At 46.1% G+C, this 22443-nt stretch overlaps 1 protein-coding gene across 1 annotated transcript in view; it reads left to right on the top strand.

Annotated features, from left to right (window-relative positions):
* LOC103743263 (protein kinase C-binding protein NELL1-like) overlaps positions 1–22443 on the top strand; it is a gene marked incomplete at its 5' end in the record, with an annotated part of 233347 nt that overhangs the window by 180852 nt on the left and 30052 nt on the right. Inside the window, one exon of the mRNA XM_008844495.1 lies at positions 2652–2822. Coding sequence (XP_008842717.1) covers positions 2652–2822 — 171 coding nt within the window. The remainder of the gene's footprint in view (positions 1–2651; positions 2823–22443) is intronic.

A 22443-nucleotide genomic window follows, 5' to 3' on the forward strand; every position in this document is an offset into this window, starting at 1 on the left:
TGAATGAATGAACTTGGGCTAACTTTCCAGCTCAGTGGCAAGCTTCCATCACCTAGGCCCACCCCAGTAGTGCCAGCGTATTATAAATCAAGGGATCAATACACTGATAAAGTCAGACCTCTCTATTGGAGCTGGCTACCAAGTCTTCAGCAGACGAGCCTTTTGGGGGAAAGCTTCATATTCAAATTACAGTGCCACATTGGGTGATATGGCTCTCTTTCGGATCATGGGGTCCCCTACCGTGCCACAGCTGAACCCCATCAGATCAGTGATTGCCTCCTCCAGGTTGCTGTCAGGGCCTCACATCTCTATCAGTGGAGTTAGCATCTAGAAGTGCTGCCATAGTCCCCTCTCATCCCCATGGAACCGGTTTGACCGGATGTTCCTTAGCTCCAGTGTCTTTGTCATTTCTGGGGCCACTTCAACAGTCGTCTGACAGATTCTTCAGGCACACATCATCCTGATTTGTATCCAAGTTGTTGGAGATGCAGTGCCTCTGAATGTGTGCATGATTCTGTCAGAAATGTCGCCCAAGATACAAGTATCCACTCATGCAGCGTGGGAGCAGGTTTCTTTCTTTGTAGCTACATATTTGTGATTACCACAAGGTAATCACTTACTCCAGTGCTTTGTAAAGTGATCTTTAAATGATCTATTTATAACACATTAAGCACTTGCTTAATGAGGCCGTAACCCCAGGAATAGTGATTGAATCTGGTTAAATGTACTTAGCCCCTCCTTATGACTCTGCCAGCCAGCCCAGTATGCATTCTAATCGTTCTTGAGTTAAGTCCTTTCAAAGTCATGTCCCTTCTCCCAGGAGTCTCTTTTTGTTCAAAATAAAGTAATTGAGAGATCTCTTGTGATGTGTGGATATTAGTAAGGTCTCACACAAGGTACGTTTCTGTACTGGAGATGTGTCCTCCTGTGGGGCAGAGGTGTTATATCTGACCATGTGGGAATTCACAATTAAAGTAGCAATGGAAATGCCCACCTTGAAGAATTCACAGAGGGTGAGGCTCACAAAGGCACTTGGCCTTTCCCCAGCATGCTTGGTAATGGCAATGTCCCCTAGCTCCTCCCTTGTCACTTGTGGGCTCCTTTCTTTTTTAAAACTTATTTATTTTTGCTTCTTTTTGTGTGCATGAGTGTTTTGCCTGCATGCATGTAAGTGCACTGTGTACATGAAATGCCTGCAGAGACCAGAAGAGGGTATCAGATTCCCTGGAACTGGAGTTACTGATGGGTATTAGCCATCATGTGGATGCTGGGACTCGAAACCAAGAGCAGCCAGTGCTCTTAACCGTTGAGCCATGTCTGAAGACCTACTTCCTGTTTTTAGTGGGGGAGGGACACATTTCACTCGCTTCTTTTCTAATCTCAAGGCTTCTTGGTAGAGGGACTGATACTTCAGGCCAGTTTCTATTCCTTTTCTGAGTATTCAGTAGAGGCACGTTGAGTTGAGTGAATCAATAAATGACCAAGTGATCTCTAATGTCTTTTGTTTGTTTTTTTGAGACAGGGTCTCCCTGTTGCCCCAGCTGGCTTGGAACGCATTATGTAGACCAGGCTGGCTTTGATCTCACAGAGATCCAACTGCCTCTGCCTCCCGAGTGCTTGGACTCAAGGTGTGTGCCACCACACCCAGCTTCTCATGTCTTCTTGACTTAAATTCTCTGGTTTGATTCTTCTAAAATGTGTTAGCTGCTTCAGAGAAATTTAAGAGCTTCCTTAAAATAAATGTTAACGGATTTCTTCTTTTAGAAAATATGCATTATAGTAATAACTACTGATTAGTATGTCACAGGATGCCATGGGAGATGAAGTAGAGAGGGTGTGGCATGCTGGTATGTGGCTGGTCACAAGGGGAGGCCGTGATAATGACAGTGAGGACAGCATCCAGAAAAGCTGTGAAAGGAAGTCTGTCACCCATGGAAGTCCCAGCCCCGGAGGGTGACTAAGGAGTGTCCCTAAAGTATGACGAACCTTAGGCTACATTCGTGGCTCCAAGAATTTCTCATAGGTTTGGAAAACATGAGATCCTTCTTAGGAAAGAAAATCCACTTACACGTTTCACACTGTGACACTCTGAAGTAGAGATTTGTCCATGAGCAATTCCATGTTCCATCCATCCCCTGTTCATCACGCAGAAATTGACATCCAGTTAAAGCACATTTTTGTATAGAAGGAAGAAAGAAAAAGAACTTAAATTGCAACACTGAAAAGATGAGTGAAGTCCAAGCCAACTTTTATTTCTCATTAGTTCTTGAAAAAGTTTAAATGACAGTTCTGAAAGTAAACGTCAATAAATCCTTTCCACACAGATGGCCCTTTTCAGTCAATAGAAAGAGGGTGAACTGCACTTTTAAGTATTTAAGAGATGCTGCTTGCAGATTTGCTAATTAGCTTGTGGGTTTTGCCTCACCGCAGACCCATTGATCTCCGTGTCAGACGCTCAGGGCGATGCAGAAGGCCACTCAGACAGCAGGTGGATTGGGTTCTGGGTGGCACCATTGATTTCAGGTCATGGCCCTCTGTGTTGTGTTTAGCTAATTTTAGATTCTGAGAGAGTTGGTAATAAGGGGTGGGAGCTGATGAGTACAAGGATATTCACAACAAAAATAAAACAAACCTTTGATCTTTACATCCAGCTATTTTGAACTGGAGAGCAGCGGCCTGAGGGATGAGATCCGCTACCATTATATGCATCGTGGGAAGCCCAGGACGGAGGCCCTTCCCTACCGCATGGCTGACGGACAGTGGCATAAGGTTGCGCTGTCAGTGAGTGCTTCTCACCTCCTTCTCCACGTGGACTGTAATAGGTATGTTTGACTTTGATCTTTACCCTTGAAACCCTGTCCTGTAAAGGAAAGGGGGAAAATGCCAACCCCCTTTCAAAACTTGCCAGGAAACCAAAACCAAGGGACCTTAATTGTCATTTAACCTGCTGAATGGGCCATTAGTTATGCTGAAATATCCAACTGTAATTCGGTAAGAAAACAGTTCATTAAGATGGAACAGATGTAGGAAAGGTTGATTACAGACTGGGGACTCTAAGTGTCCCTCAGTGAGCTCTGGACACTGGTTGAACATCCATTGAGCTATGATCACAGTTAACAGTGATAGATTGCCGTTGAGTTCCTTCCACTCAGGAGCCAATAAGTCAGTCTACCTTAGAATGAATCCCAGAAGCCTCTGCTGTGGTGGTGGCAGCTAATTCCATTTTACCTCATCAAGTGCAGTTTTGTTGAAGTATTGTTTTCCAAATGGAGCCTTCCTGAGGGGGTGTTCTTTGAATCTTTTGCAGTTGGGGCCATCTTTTCTCCACAGAGAGAGGGGCCTGCTACTTGTCAGCAGACAGCAAAACGATGGATGGGGTGGGGTTCACAGGACGCTGTGGGCTGTGGGGAGGTGGAGGTGCACTTCCCTGTGTCTGTCTGCAGGCAGGCTCACTGATAGCTGAGGGAAGAAACAATGGGTCTGTTATGGCATTTGGAGCAAAGGGACAGCTGGGTAATGCTGGTGGGGGGGTGTTTTGATCTACAGAACCCACTGAAAATCCTTATGCATAGTGACAGAGGCTAATGATAGAGGCTCTCTCTCTCTCTCTGTCTCTCTTTCTCTCTCTCTGTATTCTAAGCAGTTCTCATACATTTCTGTCTTCAGTAATGATGTCATCAAAGGGAAGCTACTGTCCAGCTGTAGGCATCTCCCAGGGCCAAGGGTAAAGGGGCAGGGATGTTGGGGGCAGCCTCCCATCTAAGGGTATTTCCAGGGCAATCAGAGTGTGCTCACCACCCCAGCAGCCCAGCTCGGCCGTCTCCTCTAGAATGCTTGGAGGCAGGAGAGGGGTGTCAGGATCCAGACAAGGCTTGTCTCATGAGACTTGATCCATCTTGATAGATCTAGTTAAGATGCTTCCCAGACACCCAAGGTCTTTCCACTTCAAGAGCATAGCATAGCTATGCCTGAAAAAGGTTTCCATGGGAACCACGGGTTCTTTTTACCCAGCAGACCTGGCCAGGCAGCCTGGATGAAGCCAGCCCTCAGCTGTGCTCTCCATTTCTACCTTGAAGAGCTCACTGGGTTTTTCCAGTTCCTTAGAAACAAAGTGGCCTGTTAGGTAGCTCTCCTTTATCTGTGATTCTGAATGGGCAATTAGGTATGCTGAAATATGCTCAGCACTGGGGCTGCGGGAAGGAGACTGCAGAGGGAAGGAGCCGCCTAGCCTCCTAAACCATCAGCCAGGTTGGCCGTTTTCAACGCGCCGCCCGAGGTGCTGCTATCTCCCCGCCACGCGTTCTATGCACTTTTGTTTCAAACGCTTTACTGTTTCTTGACATTGTTCACTTTGAAGAAGAGAAAAAGGAAGTGTCTGCTGTTAGCTGCACACTCAGGATTCCACCTCCTGTGATGTGCTCTCTCTCTCCTCGGCCCAGTGCTTGACTGTAAGTTCAGGCGGGTTAATGTCTTTGCATTTCAGTATCTTCTTTTGTAAGAGGGAGAATTAATGCTCACACACAGTTGGCAATTCTAAGCAATGTTTTAGCCAATGACAAGCTCCTAGGTCATGTCCCCAGGATGATGGACGTTTGTCACCATCTGTGTGTCACAGGTACTCCTGTGATGACACACCACGCTGCATGTGTTCATAAACGAAATGGTAAATATCCTGAGCAGTCCTTAGACCTGTGCTGCTCAAAGCACATGTCTTTGTTGGCCTTTCATTGTGCACATCTGTGGCACCTCTGACCTTCCCGCCAAGCTTCTTCCAGTATTTATCCTTCCGGCTCCAGCGGCCTCTTGGTCAGGAGAGATGGAAGTGGGCAGGAGCTGCTGGGTTGCTGCCGCTTACACAAATGAGCAAGGGGATTCTAGTTTGTCTGTTTTAACTATTTATTTTTATATATTTTTCACTTTTTGGCTTGTGGCTAATATGTAAGATCTTATGGGAGAAACTTATGTGACTATTCTAGTTAATGATTCCAGGGCCCGAAGCACAAATATATTTCTAGACAACTTGGTGGGTAACAGACCCAGAAAGAAAGGCAGAGCCATAGGAGAGATAAATTTTGGTTTTTATGAAGGAAAAGTCTGGAAGCACGGGCCCCCAAATTGACTGTGGCATAAAATTACCTGGGGGTACTTATTAAAAAATGCGGATAACCTGGCCTATCCCTGACCTGCTGGATCGAATTCTCTGAAGGTGGAACCTAAGAAGATCCATTAAAAAATTTTAGCTAGTACGCAGTGTTTGTACACACGGGAACTGTGTGATTGATTACTCAGGTATACAGTGTATTTTGAAATCTTCAGCATTTCTGTATATTGTAGAATCTTTGGATTCTTCTAGATATTTTGAAACATAAACTGCTACAGACAAAATTAGCCCACTGTACTACAGAGTACTAGAATTAATTCATCCTATCTTTCTTTTCTTTATTTAACCCTGCCCTGGGTGCTTCCTGACCTCTAGGGAGCACAATTCCATTCTCTTATTCCAAGACCAACGTTTTTAGCTTCCACAAATGAGTGAGAAGGTGAGGTATTTGTCCTACTGTGGCTGGATTATTTCACCCAACCTAAAATTCTCTGTTTCCATCTACAGTGCCACAAATGACAGGATTTCCTTCTTATGGGTGGTGAAGATCCTATTGCATAAATATTTTAAGAAGCTTTCCCTATAGTTTTGTGCGTTGGTGCATGTCTGGCACTTCAGAGCTGCAGGTATAGCAGAGGGGGAGGTGGTAGGGAAGATGAGTTCCAGTGGACGAACCAGGGCTTGGAACACAAGCGTTGATTCACAGCCCTAGGGAGGAGAGGATAAAGGATGCAGTGGTGTGCAGTGCAGGAAACAAGCCGTTCGTCTTCTCAAGTCCCTTCTCAGCCAGCCTAAGCCGACCTTAGAGCAGCTAGGGCTTCCTATAGGTACCAGGATGCTGAGGCCTCTAGTTCCTGTGGCTGCCCTCATGAGCATGAACATCACAGAGGCTCACCCCTCCCTCCCAGCTGCGCGTTTCCTTCCGCCCAGAGGTGCCTGTTTTGTTTTCTAATTCTTCTTACCTTGTCTTTTTCTTCAACACTAACACACTGGAGTCCTGATGGTAACATTTGAGTGCTGACTGTGCTCAACCAAGAGCCTGGATTAGAGGCAGGAAGTCTCTCCTTTCTAGTGTGTTCCTTTCACATGTCCACACTGTTCTCTTGGGCATCTGGAAAGATCTGGAAAGATGTGTGTAGGGAGCCATGGGCCCCCTGCCCAGAAATAGTAGCTATTGTATGCCTCAACCTTGTAAATTTCTTCATCCTGTAAAAACATCCTGCCTCATGGTCTGGCTGTGGAAGGTGCCGTAAACAGCACCTAGTTTCTTCCGCCCTCTGCTTCCCTATAAAAGCTTTGTACAAACGTTCAAGAAAGAGAAGAGAAAGTGAAGTGAACCTCATCTTGGCGTCCCTGTTGTCCTTTCCTCGGCTCTGTTGGTCAGAGTCGTGGCTTGTGGCAAGTGGTGGCCCATACGGGGAATCTTCCAGCAGATCATTTCCCTGTAGACTCTGGTACATGCTCCAGTAGATGCGCAGGCAGTTCTTTTCTTTCTTCATGCCCCGCTTGCAGCGGCAGTTGTAAAGAGACTTTTGCTTCAGGGCCTCCATTGCGCTGCGACACTCATCCTTGGCCTCCAGGCTGGAAGCCAGGCTGAAGTTGATCTCCTTGCCTGCCACACACTGCCTTAGCGTGCGGTACTTGGTGCTGCAGCTCTGTTCTTTCAGGCACTGATTGCTGGCTTTCACGCAGTCAAGGCGGTCCCCGCCACTCACTTTGGCAGACAGGAGCAAATCCAGGAGTGGTAGCGCGAAGTACAGAGTGGCCAGGAACATGGTGTCGGCTCGCAGCTGGTCCCCGCCCCCCCAAAAAATCCAGAGTCGCCGCTAGGTCTCGCCCAGAGAGTTTAGCATGCTGCGATCCCCGTATGGGCCACCACTTGCCGCAAGCCACGACTCTGACCAGCAGAGCCGAGGAAAGGACAACAGGGACGCCAAGATGAGGTTCACTTCACTTTCTCTTCTCTTTCTTGAACGTTTGTACAAAGCTTTTATAGGGAAGCAGAGGGCGGAAGAAACTGGGCAGGTAAGTTCCGCTGTTTACAGCACCTTCCACAGCCAGGCTCGCAGGAGGCAGGATGCTTTTACAGGATGAAGAAATTTACAAGGTTGAGGCAGACAATAGTTACTATTTCTGGGCAGGGGGCCCATGGCTCCCTACAATGTGGACTGGTACCAGGGAGAGACCCGTGTTTATTGATCCTCCACTCCCAGTTAGGCCATGCGCTGGGATTAATATTTCTTACAATAACCACATAGTCACTGTATTATTAGGCCTGTTTTATAGATTCAGAAATAGAGGCTTAGACGAGGTAGGTCACTTTCAGTCAGATGAGCATCGAAACAAACCTTGACATGGAACTGCCTCCCAAATCTTAGCCTCTCTGCCACCTTCATAGAGTACTCACACTATGTACTGTCCAAGATGAAGTCACAGCCCCAGGGAGTCTTTGCAGGGCAAAGATTCTGCAGAGGATTAGAAATGCTTCTAAAATCAACAAGCCTATGAAATGGGAGAGAATCTTTGCTGTACTTCAGACCAGGGATTAATATCTAAATATATAAAGAGCTGCAAAAATTAAACACCAGAAATCAATGAACAGACCAAGGAACTGAACAGACAATTCTCAACAGAGAAAAAACAGGACTGGAGAAATGGCTCAGCAGATAAGAGCACTGGCTGCTCTTGCAGAAGACCTGGGTTTGGTTTCTAGCACCGACATGGTGGTTAACAACTGCCTGTAACTCCAGCTCTAGGGGATCTGACACCTTTTCTAGACTCTGTGTTCATTGTACATGTGGCTGCACATACGTACATGCAGACAAAACAGTCATACATAAAACAAAAATAAATTAAAAATTTTAAAAGGAAGAAATAAAAATGGTCAAAAAACATCCTTAGCTATCAGGATTTAATCTGCATCAGACAAATACAGATTAAAACTACATTGAGATTCTACCTCATGGCAGTCAGAAGGGCTATTATCAAGAAAACATGACACTAAATGTTGGCAAGGATGTGGAGAAAGGGAAGCCTTATTCACTCTTACTGGGCATGCAAACTGGTGTATCCACTATGGACATCAGTATAGCAGTTTCTCAAGAACCTAAAGATAGAGCTTTCATACAACTAAGCACTACCGTTCAGGGGAAACACCTGGGTATGCTCTGCCTTTCCTGAGAACCTTCATATGACCAAGCACTACCGTCCAGGGGAAACACCCGCGCGTGCTCTGTCTTACCTGAGAACCTTCATATGACCAAGCACTACGGTCCACGGGAAACACCCGCGCGTGCTCTTTCTTACCTGAGAACCTTCATATGACCAAGCACTACGGTCCAGGGGAAACACCCGCGCGTGCTCTGCCTTTCCTGAGAACCTTCATATGACCAAGCACTGCGGTCCACGGGAAACACCCGCGCGTGCTCTTTCTTACCCGAGAGACTACCTACTGCTGCGCTGTTCACAGTAGCAAGGTAATGGAACCAGCCTAGACATCCATAAGCTGCTGAGTGGATGATGAAAATGTAATACATATGCACGATGGAGCTTTATTTAACTGCAAAGAAAAATAAAATTATGAAATTTCCAGGAAAATGGGTAGAATGAGAAAATATATTTAGTGAGATAACTCGGCCCCATAAAGCTGAAAACCATAGGTTCTTAGAGGTCAGGTCAGTAGAAAGGCCCCCGAGGGACAAAAAGGGGCTTTAAGGAAGGTTGTGGGAAAGGTAACAGAGCACATGTACCATGAATGTGAACAGGAAGAACATGGGGCACAGGAGGGTGCAAGCTGGAGGCTGAGCAGGAGGATGGGAGCGAGGGCAAGAAGGCACAGGCAGGACCATTATGGAAATGCAGAGACAGGTGTGCTCCTTTGTATGCCAACTAGATAACACAATAAAGTTTACTGTATTAAATCTCACTCAGGTCAGTAGAAAGGCCCCCGAGGGACAAAAAGGGGCTTTAAGGAAGGTTGTGGGAAAGGTAACAGAGCACATGTACCATGAATGTGAACAGGAAGAACATGGGGCACAGGAGGGTGCAAGCTGGAGGCTGAGCAGGAGGATGGGAACGAGGGCAAGAAGACACAGGCAGGACCGTTCCGGAAATGCAGAGACAGGTGCGCTCCTTTGTATGCCGACTAGATAACACAGTAAAGTTTACAGTATTAAACCTCACACACCCGGGCTGAGGGACCACTGCAGGAGAGGGGCAGGAAGACTGTACGAGCCACAGGAGGAGACGCATGACCCCAAGGAGACAGTCTTACAGCCCCTGGGACCTGCTCATAGGAACCTACAGCAGCGGTGTCAGCATGCAAAGACCTTGCAAACTCAGTCAGACAAAAACCCAGCATAGAACTGGGGAAAGGGGAGCAGACCCCAACATAAACTGAAGAATCATGGGCAATTGGGTGAGGAAGAGTTGATCTTCTTTGAGGGCGAGACTCTAGATAGGCTGACTAGGCTCCACTAGATGAACTTGCACCGAGGGACGTGTGGACACACTGACTTGACTCAGGAGGCCTTACCATATGTGCAAGAATGCATGAACTCTGGAGGGGTGTGGGGACGGGGGGGCATCTAAAGATGATTAAGATGTTTTGTATGAAATGCTAAGAAATCCAATAAAAATATACACTGAGAAAACATTTAAAAGGTAGAAGGATTTCCTAGGCAATTGCATTATTATGAAGTACTTTACCATGGCAGGATTTTCTTCTTTTTATAAAAAGGTTAGAATTGAGAAACGGAGCTAATTGCACAAATTGTCACAAGGAAAGAGTTACTATTTTAGTCGGTCGTCAGCACTCGCTGCTGCTACTCAGACTTGTGTTTTTCACTTGCTTCAGCTGCTCAGCAGGGCCCAGTTAGCAGCTTAGAGTGAGGCAGCAGGCTATGTCAAGCAGACATCTCAGACAACCCATCCTGTTGGGCAGCTAAGCTGATTGTCTCTACTGCCTTTTGTTGGTTTTTCTTTTATCTGCCTTTTAATATTTTATGTATTTTTATTTTATTTTGTGTGTATGAGTGTTATTCCTGCATGTGTGTAAGTGTGCTCATGTTCTGTAGCACCTGTGAAGATCAGAAGAGGTTGTCAGATCCCCCGGAGCTGGAGTTACAGATGATTGTAGCTGTCGTGTGGGTGTTGGGATCTGAACCTGGGTCCTCTGCAAGAGCAGCCAGGGCTCTTAACCACTGAGCCATCTTTGCAGTCTGTTGCTTTTTATACTAATAATTTTCAGCACACTTACAGGCAGCCGGTGGTTGCGTGGAGGACAGGCTTATGATGTCCTGCTTTTGGCCGTTTACGGCCACTGAGGTAGGGAGGGTATTTTCTTCAGTGGTGTAACCACTTATAAGTTGCCCGTGTGCCTGTAAATAACCCCTTTACCTGTGCTCATGTAAGCAACTCCACTTAAATTCTTTGGGTCATCCAAAGAAAAACACATACAAAAAGACATGAAAGTAGACAGGGGTTTAGTTTGGAAGAGGCGTGGGATCAGTAGGATAGAAGGGTGAGAGATGACTATCATCAAAATGTGTGCTAGTAAAAGCAGTTTGCAGGGATTCCTATATTAATTTAACCCACCAAGGGCTCAGCATTGTGGAAGAGGGGGCGGAAAGATTGTAAGAGCCAGGGAGGAGGTGCATGACCATATGGAGATAGAGTCCCAGAAGCTCCTGGAACCCTGCTCCTATGAACCCACAGCAATGATGTCCACATGCACAGGACCCATGCAAAGTCAAGCAGACCCAAACCCAGCACAGAACTGGGGAAATGAACAGCAGGCTCCAATCTTACCTGAAGAAATATTGACAACTAATTACTGCTGGGTGAGGAAGAGCTGATCTCCCTCAATTGAGAGACTCTAGATAGGCTGACTAGACCTCAGTAGATGAACTTGCACTGAGGGACATCTGGGGATACTAACTCAACACCACAAGCCTTAACACAAATGACAGATTGTATGAGTTCTGGTGAGGGAGGCTATGGCAGGGTGCCAGTGAGGAAGGGGATGTAGAAGCGATTAAGATTGATTGAGCTGTTCTGTATGAAATACACAAAAAATTCAATAAAAAATTAAAAAAATAAAAATAGTTGCCAGAGGAGCTGAGAACAAGATCTGAACTGACCTCCCTCCCACCTGCCCTATGCATTTCCAGCTCACGTGACAGCCTATGCCTAGGACTCAGGGCAGACCCTATGATCACTGGTATTCTAATAAGTGACCTTGGCCTTTTCCTATTCACCACCAACAGATTTTCTTTACTTTATTCAATGACTTTTAATTTTCAGTCAAGTTAATTTGCTGGGCACACACACCATCTCTGCTGGGTATGCAGCTTTCAAAGAAACAAAAATCCTTCCTATTATGAAGTCCATTGCTTCTTCATACATTACCTGAAAATCATTCTGAAATGATTACTCCTTCCACCTTTACTGACTCTTGTCCTGGATATCAGGGGCAGCCTAGGCTCAGACCAAAGCTCATTAGGGCAGCTGAGTACTTGTGAGGGCTCAAGATAGTCACTTTTTCCCTCTTGGTCTTCAAGCAATAGGCTGAGCTGAGCAGTGAAGGGATGGGCTCACAGAGCTTTCCATTCAGATAGTGCATCCACACGGCCTTCACAGAACGCGGACGTCCTCAAAGTTGACATGCTTATGCCTCATGCTTGGAAGATTCCTAAGGACAGTTTATCACGTTTCAACAGACCTCTGAAAATTTATATTTTCAATTTTGAATTATGTTTTTTATGTGAGTGGGCGGTGATGGTACCCCGTGTGCAGGTCAGAGGACAGTTTGTGAGAGTTGACTCTCTTCTTCCACCATGTGGGTTAAGGAGTTGGACTCAGGTGGTCAGGCTTGGCAGCCAGGACCTGTACCTGCTGGACCTTCTTGCTGGTCCATAGAGCTCTGAATTCTTGTTCTGACTTTACAAGCAAGCTTGGCGCGTGCACACACGTGCACGGCTCGACTGCCACCATGAAGGAGAGTTGGCTCAGTGATTATACTCTAGATGATGAACGTATTTAGATTTTAGTTTTTAGAACATGCTATTTATTAACACAGAGCACATCCAACTTTTGCATTTAGCTGATTTTGTAATGCATGTAGAATTGGAAACTAAACTTACTATAAATCACAGAATAAGTCAGTAATTCACGGTTTCTGTCCAACATTTCAGAGTGCTTTCAGGATATGAGCATCTGTTTTTATATGTAGAATTTTCATGATGAAATACGTTGATATGCATCTTCCTTCCAGGGAGCTGAAGTATCTACAAATATTGTCTTATTAAACCACTCATTCCTTCAGGAAGTTAAGCCATTTGTGCAATGTACTACGTGAGTTTTATACAAACACTACTGCACTGTGATGGGGGAAATGAAGAGATGATTAGTAAAGGTCAGGGGTCCGTGGAGAGCAGCTAAGGCTCTGGGCTCCCTGCTTGGTATAGTCTTCACATAACAGAAATGCACGTCACTGCTCATTAGCGAAATTCATTAAAATAAAACCAGGTGGCTGGCATATGCCTCCTTCCAACTAAGACAACAGCTCTACATTTTCTGTCTAAGAAGATCATGAGCAAGCTTGCAAGAGAGGACTTATCAATGCTTAAATTGAAGGAACAATACTGGGCAATACCATAGGACAGGACACGATGGTCGCTGAATTCCTGGTGCAGATAATCAGGCCTGGAGATCCCAGGGGAGCTCCTGAACTGTGCAGCGGCCATGCTGTTTGTCACCATTCTGGTGCGATGTATGACAGTTTCTGAAGCTTAGGTTAAGTCACAGTGTGAGCTGTCAGTCAGGCTGCAGTCAGGCATGGAGCATCAGTTATGTTGTAGCCAGTCGTCAGGTGAGAGGAGTGTGTGGAGGTGAGGGAAGGTCTACAGGGAGAGACAGGGAAGGAAGTGTGGGAAACAGAAGAAGGGGAAGGGAGAATCATCTTCTGTTTCCTATTCCAGACACATGGAATCTGTGGTTTATCACAGATAAACGAATTTTAAACTCTTGTCTTGGCTTTGCCATTTGTAAAATGTGATTTTCATGCAGCTTTGCAGGAGTCTGAAAGGCAATCAGGACTTAGTTTTCTCATTCATCTATTCATTCGCCAGGAACCGTGCTTGGCATTTGTAAAGTAGGAGCCACTGGGACTCTAACTATAGAGCTGTGTAGGAATGTAGCTAGGGGGTGCGTGCTAAAGTTGAAAATTTCAAGCTACTGTCATTAAGTACAGTGGTATAGAGATGAGTTTAAAGTATTATGCTGCAACAGTACAATTTAGTAAAGCTTTCACCTCTGTAAGAGCAGTGGCTTATGCTGTGTAGCTCCAAGGTGAAGCATAGAGCTTGAGGCCAGTCAGGTCCCTGGTTATTCTGATTGGCACCCCCAGGCATGACTCTCCAATAGTTTGCCTGGTTTTCTGGTCTTAGCACATACAGCACAGTGGCATCTGGTTTTTACGATAAAAAGAATCCCTTTTAAAATGTGGAACTAAGTAGAGCGTGGTGATGCACACCTTTAATCCCAGCACCTGGGAGGCAGACGCAGGTGGATCTCTGAGTTTCAGGTCTGGCCTGGTCTGCAGAGTGAGACCTTGTTTCAATGAAATGAAACAAAATGAACACAAATAAAATCAAAAGAAACAAAAAAGTGTAACTGAGGTCAAATGGGGAAGGAGATGTTCCATGAGCGAGGCTCTTCTGCTGGTCCTTGTAGGGTTTTGAGAATATAACATGGTGTCTTTCCATTTTATTCCATGTGTTAGAGGGGGAATAACTCCCTCCTCTTCTAACTAAAGGCAAACTTATAATGGTTTTATGAGTATGCAAAGCTTTGCCACAGGATGGAAATCATCTGCTAGAAGTGTCTTTCTCTTCTAAGTCCCCCACAGGTTAGCAAAACAGTGTTAAAATTTGATTTTTTGTTTGAAAACCTGGTTCATTAGTGAAAAATTGCTCTCTACTGAGGTCACTCTGAAAGAAATATTAAATTTGTGTGGCTCCGGGTGAGGTATTTACTATCTTTTGGCTTCAGCTTTCTTTATTAAGATTTACTTTTATTTGTGTGTGTGTGTGTGTGTGTGTGTGTGTGTGTGTGTGTATGTGAGTATATGTCATGTGTGTCCTGGTGCCCAGGGAGACCAGAGAGGCTGTTGGAGCCACAGGAACTGAACTTACAAGTGGTTGTGAGCCACCTGATTTGGATGTTTGGAACTGAACTCACGTGCTCTTTGCAGGAAATGCCCTTAAGCACAGGGTCCTTCCTCCAGCCCCCTAGCCAGCTTTCCCTCCCTAAGCCTATAATGGGAGATTAGAATGCCAGGGTGTTTAATTCTCCTTTCACCTTTGGCCTTCTGGGCATCTCTGATATGATCGCATCACATGCAGATGTAGGTTTCAGGTTTACAGTCCCCTTCAGAACCCTGGAGAGTTCCTGGTTTGCACTCTTCCCAAGGGCATGTCCTCACTGGGCCAGCGAGAGTTCTGCAGTCCTCTGAGGTTGCACGTGGCTACAACACACAGCCGAGAGCTTGCTTCCCATGAAGACTTGCTCTTTCGTTCTAATTGCCTGCCTTCCCCTCTATTGAAGTGGACGCTGGGCACTTCATTCCACCTTATGCCCTTTCCTTTCAGAGTGTTCTGTGCCAGATATGACACAGCCTTGGGGGTGCAGGTGAAGGCCGCTCTGCTCAGGGAGTTCTTGGTAGTGTGGTGACCTACAAGACAGAGCCCTGTATGGGAGCAAGCAGATGATGGATATTTGTGGTGTTGAAGTGACATAACACATTCTGAATGTTGAAAAGGAATAATAACAGATGTAGGTGGTCAATGGGATGCACTCAAAATCGTAGCAGAATAGCAGGTGGCCTCTAATCGTTAAGGCAGGCTGCACATGGCAGGGTTGGGAGCCTCTTTCTGACTGGCCTCTCAGGCTGCACATGGCAGGGTTGGGAGCCTCTTTCTGACTGGCCTCTCCATATTTCTGCCTCTGGACCCTATGTTCCTTGACATCAGTCACAGGCCTATTCTCACTGTGGCTGTTCAAGATCCTTCCTGTTTTCCTCTTGTTCCCTTGTGGGTTTAAATATGACTTTAGTTAGCTGTGGCCCCAATGGAAGAGAGAGATAGGAGGTACAGGGATTAATTGAAGTCGATGATGGAGTGACTCCCCCCTCCCCATCAGCTGCATTGCTGGACTTCTAAAACTGCGGGCAGGTTAAAAAGTACAAAGGACCCAATAGGATCTCTCCTTTATCTAATGATTTGTTGGCTGACACCATCAGTAGATTAAAAAGAAGATATTTCATTGCATAAACAAGGCTCAAAATATTTTAGAATGGAGAGAAAAATAAGCTTCATTTGTAGCTCACAGTGATTTCAGGTACCTGCCTCCAGACACATCTTTGTGTGGAGGTTGTATTACACAGAGGTGGGTCTGCAGAGGACTCATGGAGGGGAAACAGGCTACAGGAGAAACAAATGTTTTCTTGCACAAGACTATTGATGCTTCTCTGTCACCATAATTTCACTGGTGCTTTTGATGGATATGTGTGAGTACTTTAAAAAGGAATAAACAGCCAGGTGTGGCGGTGCATGCCTTTAATTCCAGCACCTGGGAGGCAGAGGTGGGTGGATCTCTGTGAGATGGAGGCTAGCCTGGTCTCCATAGCAAGTTCCAGACCACCAGCTGTGCCTACAGAAAGACCTTGTCTCAAAAAAGGACAACAGTGACAAAAAGAACAGTAAAAAACTGCAGAGACTGCCCGTGATAGAATGACTTGAAAACATGCGTGTTTGTGTGTTAGTCTCCCCTATTCCTTTTATACACTTGTTGGAAAAGGAGAATTGGAAAATAAAAGGTGCCCATGCCATGCTGACTTTTTAATTGAAAGAAAAGTTCCAATTGCTGCATTAATTTTCTAGTTAGACCAGGGGTGCTGATGTTGTCGTTGAGAAGAACTGATTTTCCACACTAAGAAATTAATCTATCTCCCCGGAAACTTTAATTAAACTAATGTTATAAATACGATCAAGCAGAGCTGCTGAAGCCAGAGAACAGATCCATGGCTGTTGTTTAACTGCTGTGTGTCTAGGGATGTTCCGGAGGAGGGTGTGAGGATGAGGGGGCTTGGAAGGAAGTTTTCATGCACACTTCCCTGCTCTGACCTCAAAGACAGCTAACTTGTGCCCCCCGGCCCATGGTTTTAAACTTGCAGTGAGTGTTTCTCCCAACAGGGGTTTCAGAGCTACTTAGCCAGGTCATGTACCTCAGCCCTCACCTGAGAGTTTCCCTTGGCAATTAGAGTGGAAATAATTTCTCTTTTCCTTAAAGGGTTGGTGTGGTGCCGTCTCTGACATTTCCCCAGCAAAGTCAAGTTGCATCCCTGCTTGTTAGAGCCCATTAGCTTGAGTGTATCAGTTTTCTGACAGTAAATTTCACACATGTGTACTGACAGGCTTTGAGTGGGGAACCGTCAGCAAGCTCTTTGGGGACACACAGAGCGCCTGTATCACCCGGAGTGGAATTTTGTTTAGTTGGAGGTGAACAGTTCCAGGCACTTGGCTAAGTCACTCAGTTCACTTTTTCTAACACCTGTGTTCCAGGTCAGACGTTGTCTTTGACTAAAGGGGAAGCAAGGAAGGGGCTAGGCTGTCACATTTCAGGCTCAGGGGCCAAGGGCCGTTCTGGGGGAAAGGAGGACTTTTTGCTTAGCCATTACTGAGTGTTTCGAGCTTCCTTAGGGATGGTTCCATCTTCACTCGATGGTCTCTGTAGCTGGTGAGATGGATGTTTCTGCAGCGTATAGATGGGAACTTCTGAGATTCTGGGAAAAGACGTGACTTGTTCAACAGTACAAGCAGAAGAAGTGGAAAACCAGCAGAAGACTAGAGCCAGACGCTGGGGTCTTACCTTACTGCGTTCTTAGGTGGTGTCTTCTCTGCTGCTTCTGTAGACCTTGCCCCGGTCTGCAGCCATCCAGGGGAACCCCACAGCTCTCTCTGAGCTAGAGCTCGGGATTTGGATTTCCTCCCTCTCTTCCTCTCCATCTCTCTCTCTCCCTCTTCCTCCTCCTGCTCTCTCTTCCTTTTGCTCCTCTCCATGTGACAAGATGAACTTCTCATAGAAGAGGAGGTGCCTTGTGCAGGCATCACACTTATGACCTGGAAAAAAGGCCAAGTTTTAGTACTTTCCTGTTAGAAGATCTGCCAAGATCCCCTTTTCTATAAGTCCAACTATTTCAGGTCAGTAGTCTTCAGACCCTGGGAAACCTGTGTGCTGATGTTTTCTGATCCCCAGGAAGCTTGTGTACTGTCGTCACCTGATTATAGTGTTGTCACCTGATTATACTGTTGTCACCTGATTTAGAGACTCTTTAGAGTTGGAAGAGTTGGTCACAATTTCAGTGACACAGTGATGTGGCCCTTGTTATGTCGTTGTAAGATTTATATGCCTTGCTGCGACTCAGTGCTGATGTGTAACAGTCCGAGATCTAATCCACAGTTGTGACCACTGCAAATGAGCCATTTGGCCATTTCTTTGAATGTGGAGTGGGTGTACCACACTAGTCTCTAAGGTTGCATATGGGATTTTATATTCTTCCAATATAAAGTTTGATGTTCTCTATTTCAAGGTGATATTTTTTAAGGTGACTTTATAATCACTAGGTCTCATTAAAAACTGATGACAGTAAAATAATATGTTGGGCAGTGGAGGGCCTCCATTTAGGAGGACGTTAGTCATTATTACTTTTTTTACTGGTACTCAATTAGACATGTATATGTTGGGCGGCCTCCATTTAGGAGGACGTTAGTCATTATTACTTTTTTTACTGGTACTCAATTAGACATGTACTACAGCCTGCAGGAGCTAAGCAGAGAGCACAGGAGGTAGGTGAACACATGGAATGTTGAGTGGTGTTCATGGATGGCATAAGGGTACAAACTGGATCGCCATATTTTCTTCCCAACAGAAGCACATTGCCAGTGGCATCCTAAAGATTAGGGTCCTTAGCAAGCTCACACAGGCTTGAAAACTCTGGCTTACAGTCCTTTCTTGCACACCTCCTCTTATCTCAAGATTTTTTTTTTGACTTCTTTGGATGTAACATAGTCACTTAAGTCACTGGACTTTTACACATGACATTTCTACGATGCTAAGTTAATTCCTGCTTATCTTTAATTTTCAAGATAAAGAAAGGGGTCTCTCAGGGCCGGAGAGATGGCTCCGAGGTTAGGAACATGTGCTGTTCTTCCAGAGGTTCCTCACATGGTGGCTAATAACCATCCATAACTCTAGTTCCAGGGGATCCAACACCCTCCACATGCAGGCAATACACTCATACACATAAAATAAAACAAAACAAAATAAAATATTTTTTTTTAAAAAAGAAAGTGGTCTCCTGTGCGCCTTTCCTTCCAAGCTATGGTTTTTGTTTTTTTTTTTTTTCAATATTTATTGTGTGTGTAAGATTAAACTTAAACTTAGGTCACCAGGCTTGGTGGCAAGTGCTGTCATCTTCTGAGCCATCCCACTGGTCTACCAAGAAGTGTTTTTATTATTTGATTGGCGTTTGCCTTTGTTCGGACAGCAAACATCTGGAAAACTCATTCATATCACCAGTGGCTTTCACGGAGCCATCACATCACAGTTACTTGAAACGTCACATAGATTTGGATGGATGAGTAGGTGGAAGGTTGAGGTGTCTGTGTTCTTGACTTGGGCCTGTGCCCCAGCCTTCTAGATGGTTCTACTATAAGTTTTCTTTTGTTGCTGCTTCCTTGCTGTATCTAGCAAGCTGTTTGTTCAGGGCTGTGCTGAGGATCAAGTGAGACGCTGCGTGTGCTGGATGCTTCAGTGTCAACTTGACACACCTGGGTTGAGGGAGCCTCATTTGGGGAATGTCCTCCATAGGACTGGCCTGTGGTCAGGTCTGTGGGGCGTTTTCTTGATTGTTGAATGATGTGGAGGGCCCAGCCCATTGTGGGTGGTGCCACCCCTGGGCGGGTGGGCCTGTGTTGGATAAGAAAGCAGGCCGGACAGAGGCCAGGGGAGCAGGGGAGCAAGCCAGTAAGCAGCATTCCTCCATGGCCTGTGCTCCAGCTCCTGCCTCCAGGTTCCTGCCCTGAGTTCCCACCTTGGGCCCCCTGATGAACTGTGACCTGGGAGATGTAAGACAAATAAACCCTTTCCTCCTCAAGTTGGTACTGGTCAGAGTGTTTTGTCACATCAATGAAGAAACATTGTGAGTGTGTGCTGTAACTTTTGGTGTGCCCAGCTTTCTTTGTATGTCTGGAAAGGTGGGGAGGAATTAATTCTAGTCTTTCTGCTTTGACATTTGGGGGATTTCCCTCTTCTGGAGGAGGGAGTTAATTTACATACAGCTTTTGGTGCTTTCCTGGACTGATTCACAGCACGAGGTGATCTGTGCCCTGCTCTGCCGCTGGATTTACATGTGGCCCGTGTCAGCGGGAGCACTGGCAGGCGTGAAGGAGTGAAGGAAAAGGTAATTTACGGATGGGGCACAAACATAAACTGATCACAGGTGAGATGAAGGGGTGTGTGCCCCTCCGCTGGACAGCGCTGGGGAGCCTGCTTGGTTCACACGGCAGACACATCACCACTGTAAGATCCTGTTCTGTGAGATCCTGAATCTGTTAAAACTGCAGCTGGAACTCACAGGCAGTATTTCACATGAAGGACATGAGATTACCTTTTGGGCATGGACCATAAGCATCCCATGCTATCTTGCTACAACATCATTGTGAAAATTGATGGTGGGTACCTTAATTTTAAATGATGGGAGAGTTAAGGCATTAAAGCCATTGTGCAGAGGTGGTTACTTTTTAATAGTTTTTGCCTTTTTCCTTTCTTTAGATTTTCTTTTCCTTTTGAATGTGAAAACACATTTTTGAAAGAGCAAGATAGCATCTCGCTTATTGTTCAACTGGCTTTTCCATTTAGTAGAACACACACCTGCACACCACTGATCTGCACAGGGGCCTTCAGGAGCAGCGGGTGGGTCAGGTTCGTGCAGGGCAGTCTGGGCACCCGTGGAGCGGCATTCGCACCCAAGCTTGCAGCTTCTGCGTCGGGCTTCACACACTGGCCTTGACCGTTACAAACAGCAGTGACTGCAGAAACAAGACGGGTGCCGGGAACCTGCTCTTGGGTCATATGCCCTGTCCTGTCCTGGCTGTACAGCTGGAGAGACTAGGGCAGCAACCGGGGAGGGGGTATGTGCCAAAGCCAGGTGCTTGGCACAGGAATTCTGCTGGAGCTCGTTTGTGTGCTGAGTTGATCTGGTGCTGTCCAAGGTGAGACATCAGGTGAGCGTAAAAGTGTCATTTAGTGGTTAGGAGCATACACATTTGGAGTTGGACAAAAATGGGTTTCAGCTCTGACTCTGACAGGAGTTACATGATCAGTGGCAAGGTACTGTTCTTGATGAGATGCGGCCATGGAAGAGGCGTAATGATAGTCCCTTGGTGGGTTATAAGAATTAAAGTGGTGGTTCACATGGCTCAGAAAGACCAGTCTTGGCTGCAGATAAGTGTGTCCTAAACCATAAGGGATGAGCTCCTTGGCGTCCTATTCTACTGTCCCCATCTTTGTCTCTAGGCGTTTCTCCTGGCAGAGGACATGGCTCACTATCATGCTGTCCTGGATCAATCACCCAGGTGCTGGCATACTACTTTGAGGGTTTTTTGAGCAAAGTAAACGTGTGTGTGTGTGTGTGTGTGTGTGTGTGTGTGTGTGTGAGAGAGAGAGAGAGAGAGAGAGAGAGAGAGAGAGAGAGAGAGAGGGTGAGGGCTTAAACTTTATACACATTATACCCTGATGCTTGCCTAGTGCTTAGTGTGACTGTGGGGATTCTCACGTGTCTGAGCAAGGCTGTGGTGAGTAGAGGCACATAACACAGGCACCTGGTTAGTCAGAGTCGTTTTCATGCATGGCGGTTGCTACCGTCAAGTCATTTGAAAAGGCCCATGCCATGGTCCACCTGGCCGGCCTCCCTCCTGCCTGGAAGTCTGTCAGCCCCATTGGCCAGGGTGTCATCTGTTAGGCTTTTTCTGTGGAAACCTGCCCTTGGCTTTTCTGCCTGCTGAGGCTGCCCTCTCCCAGGCCACTGGGACACAAATGTGCATTCTATGCAAAGTGCCATGGCAGGACCATCCGAGGCAGGACCACCTGGATCTTTCACCCAGGGCTGCCTCTGTGTTCATTCTCATCTCTCCTCGATATGCCCGGCTCTTCTCTTCTTGGTCCATGAGTCTCTGGCTTGATGGCTTTTTCTTCATGCACCCACCTCATTTGGTTGCTTTTCTATTTTCGGACTCCAGCGATTCTCAGCTCCCCTGTCAGACATCAGCTGTGGTGTCCAGGTGGACAGGAAGGAGCGAGACCTGTGCCTTGCTGAGCTCTCTCATACGATGCCTTGCTGTGCCTCAGTGATTTTAGTTTCTTACCATACTTCACCTGCACGGATCCTGGCCAGCGTGTCGGGATCCTGCTTTGCCAGCCCCATGACAGAGCCCCACCACAGTGGAATTCAACATCTCAGGTGGAATTTAAAGCTTCACTCGGCTGAAATCTGGAGAAGTAAATGAACACAACCTTTAAAATTTCCACAAAGCTGTGGAAATATAGTGATGGAGCTTTGCTCTGGGCTTGATTCTTGCTGAGCGCTGTATGGGAAAGGTGGCCCAATATTTGTAAGATAAACAGCCATTCACCAGGATTAGCCAAAATGTCATCTCTTTCAAAGAAGAGCATGTTTAAGTTTTAGGGGAGGGCAGGGTAGGATGGAGGGAAAGGTCTTGAAGCTTGTGCAGGGTTAGCTTCCATTTCCTTCTCCAGCAACGTTCCCCCTCCCTGCTTCCCTCTGTTGTGCCCTGGCAGGCTGTCTGCGTTCCTTGTGAAGTGCATTAGCAGGAAGAATAGGCAGGAGCAGGAAGGGAGGAGACCATCTCTTCTTTTTGGACTGGTCGTGTCCCCTGGTTAAGAGCCACAGGTGCTAATCTAGTGTCTTCACATTTTGTTTCCCAGGAAGATAAGAGGTCCGATAGTACCCTTAACTTTTTATGAATGGTGAGACACCTCCGTCTCTTGCTGTTTATCTACCCCCTGCACGTAGTTGTGTAAACAATCCCTTCATTATATTATTGACCATTTTTATTGGAATATATTCATCGTACATAGTTCTGACTTTCATAGAGTACTCCTGGGTGTTTACTCAAAAGATTCTTAAGCCAACATTATCACAGAGACATTTGCACATTGATGTTTATTGGAGCACTGTTCACAATAGGTAAAGTTAAGGGTAC

Source organism: Nannospalax galili, unplaced genomic scaffold (assembly GCF_000622305.1).
Source record: "Nannospalax galili isolate Female #2095 unplaced genomic scaffold, S.galili_v1.0 scaffold1302, whole genome shotgun sequence".
Classification (NCBI taxonomy): Eukaryota; Metazoa; Chordata; class Mammalia; order Rodentia; family Spalacidae; genus Nannospalax; species Nannospalax galili.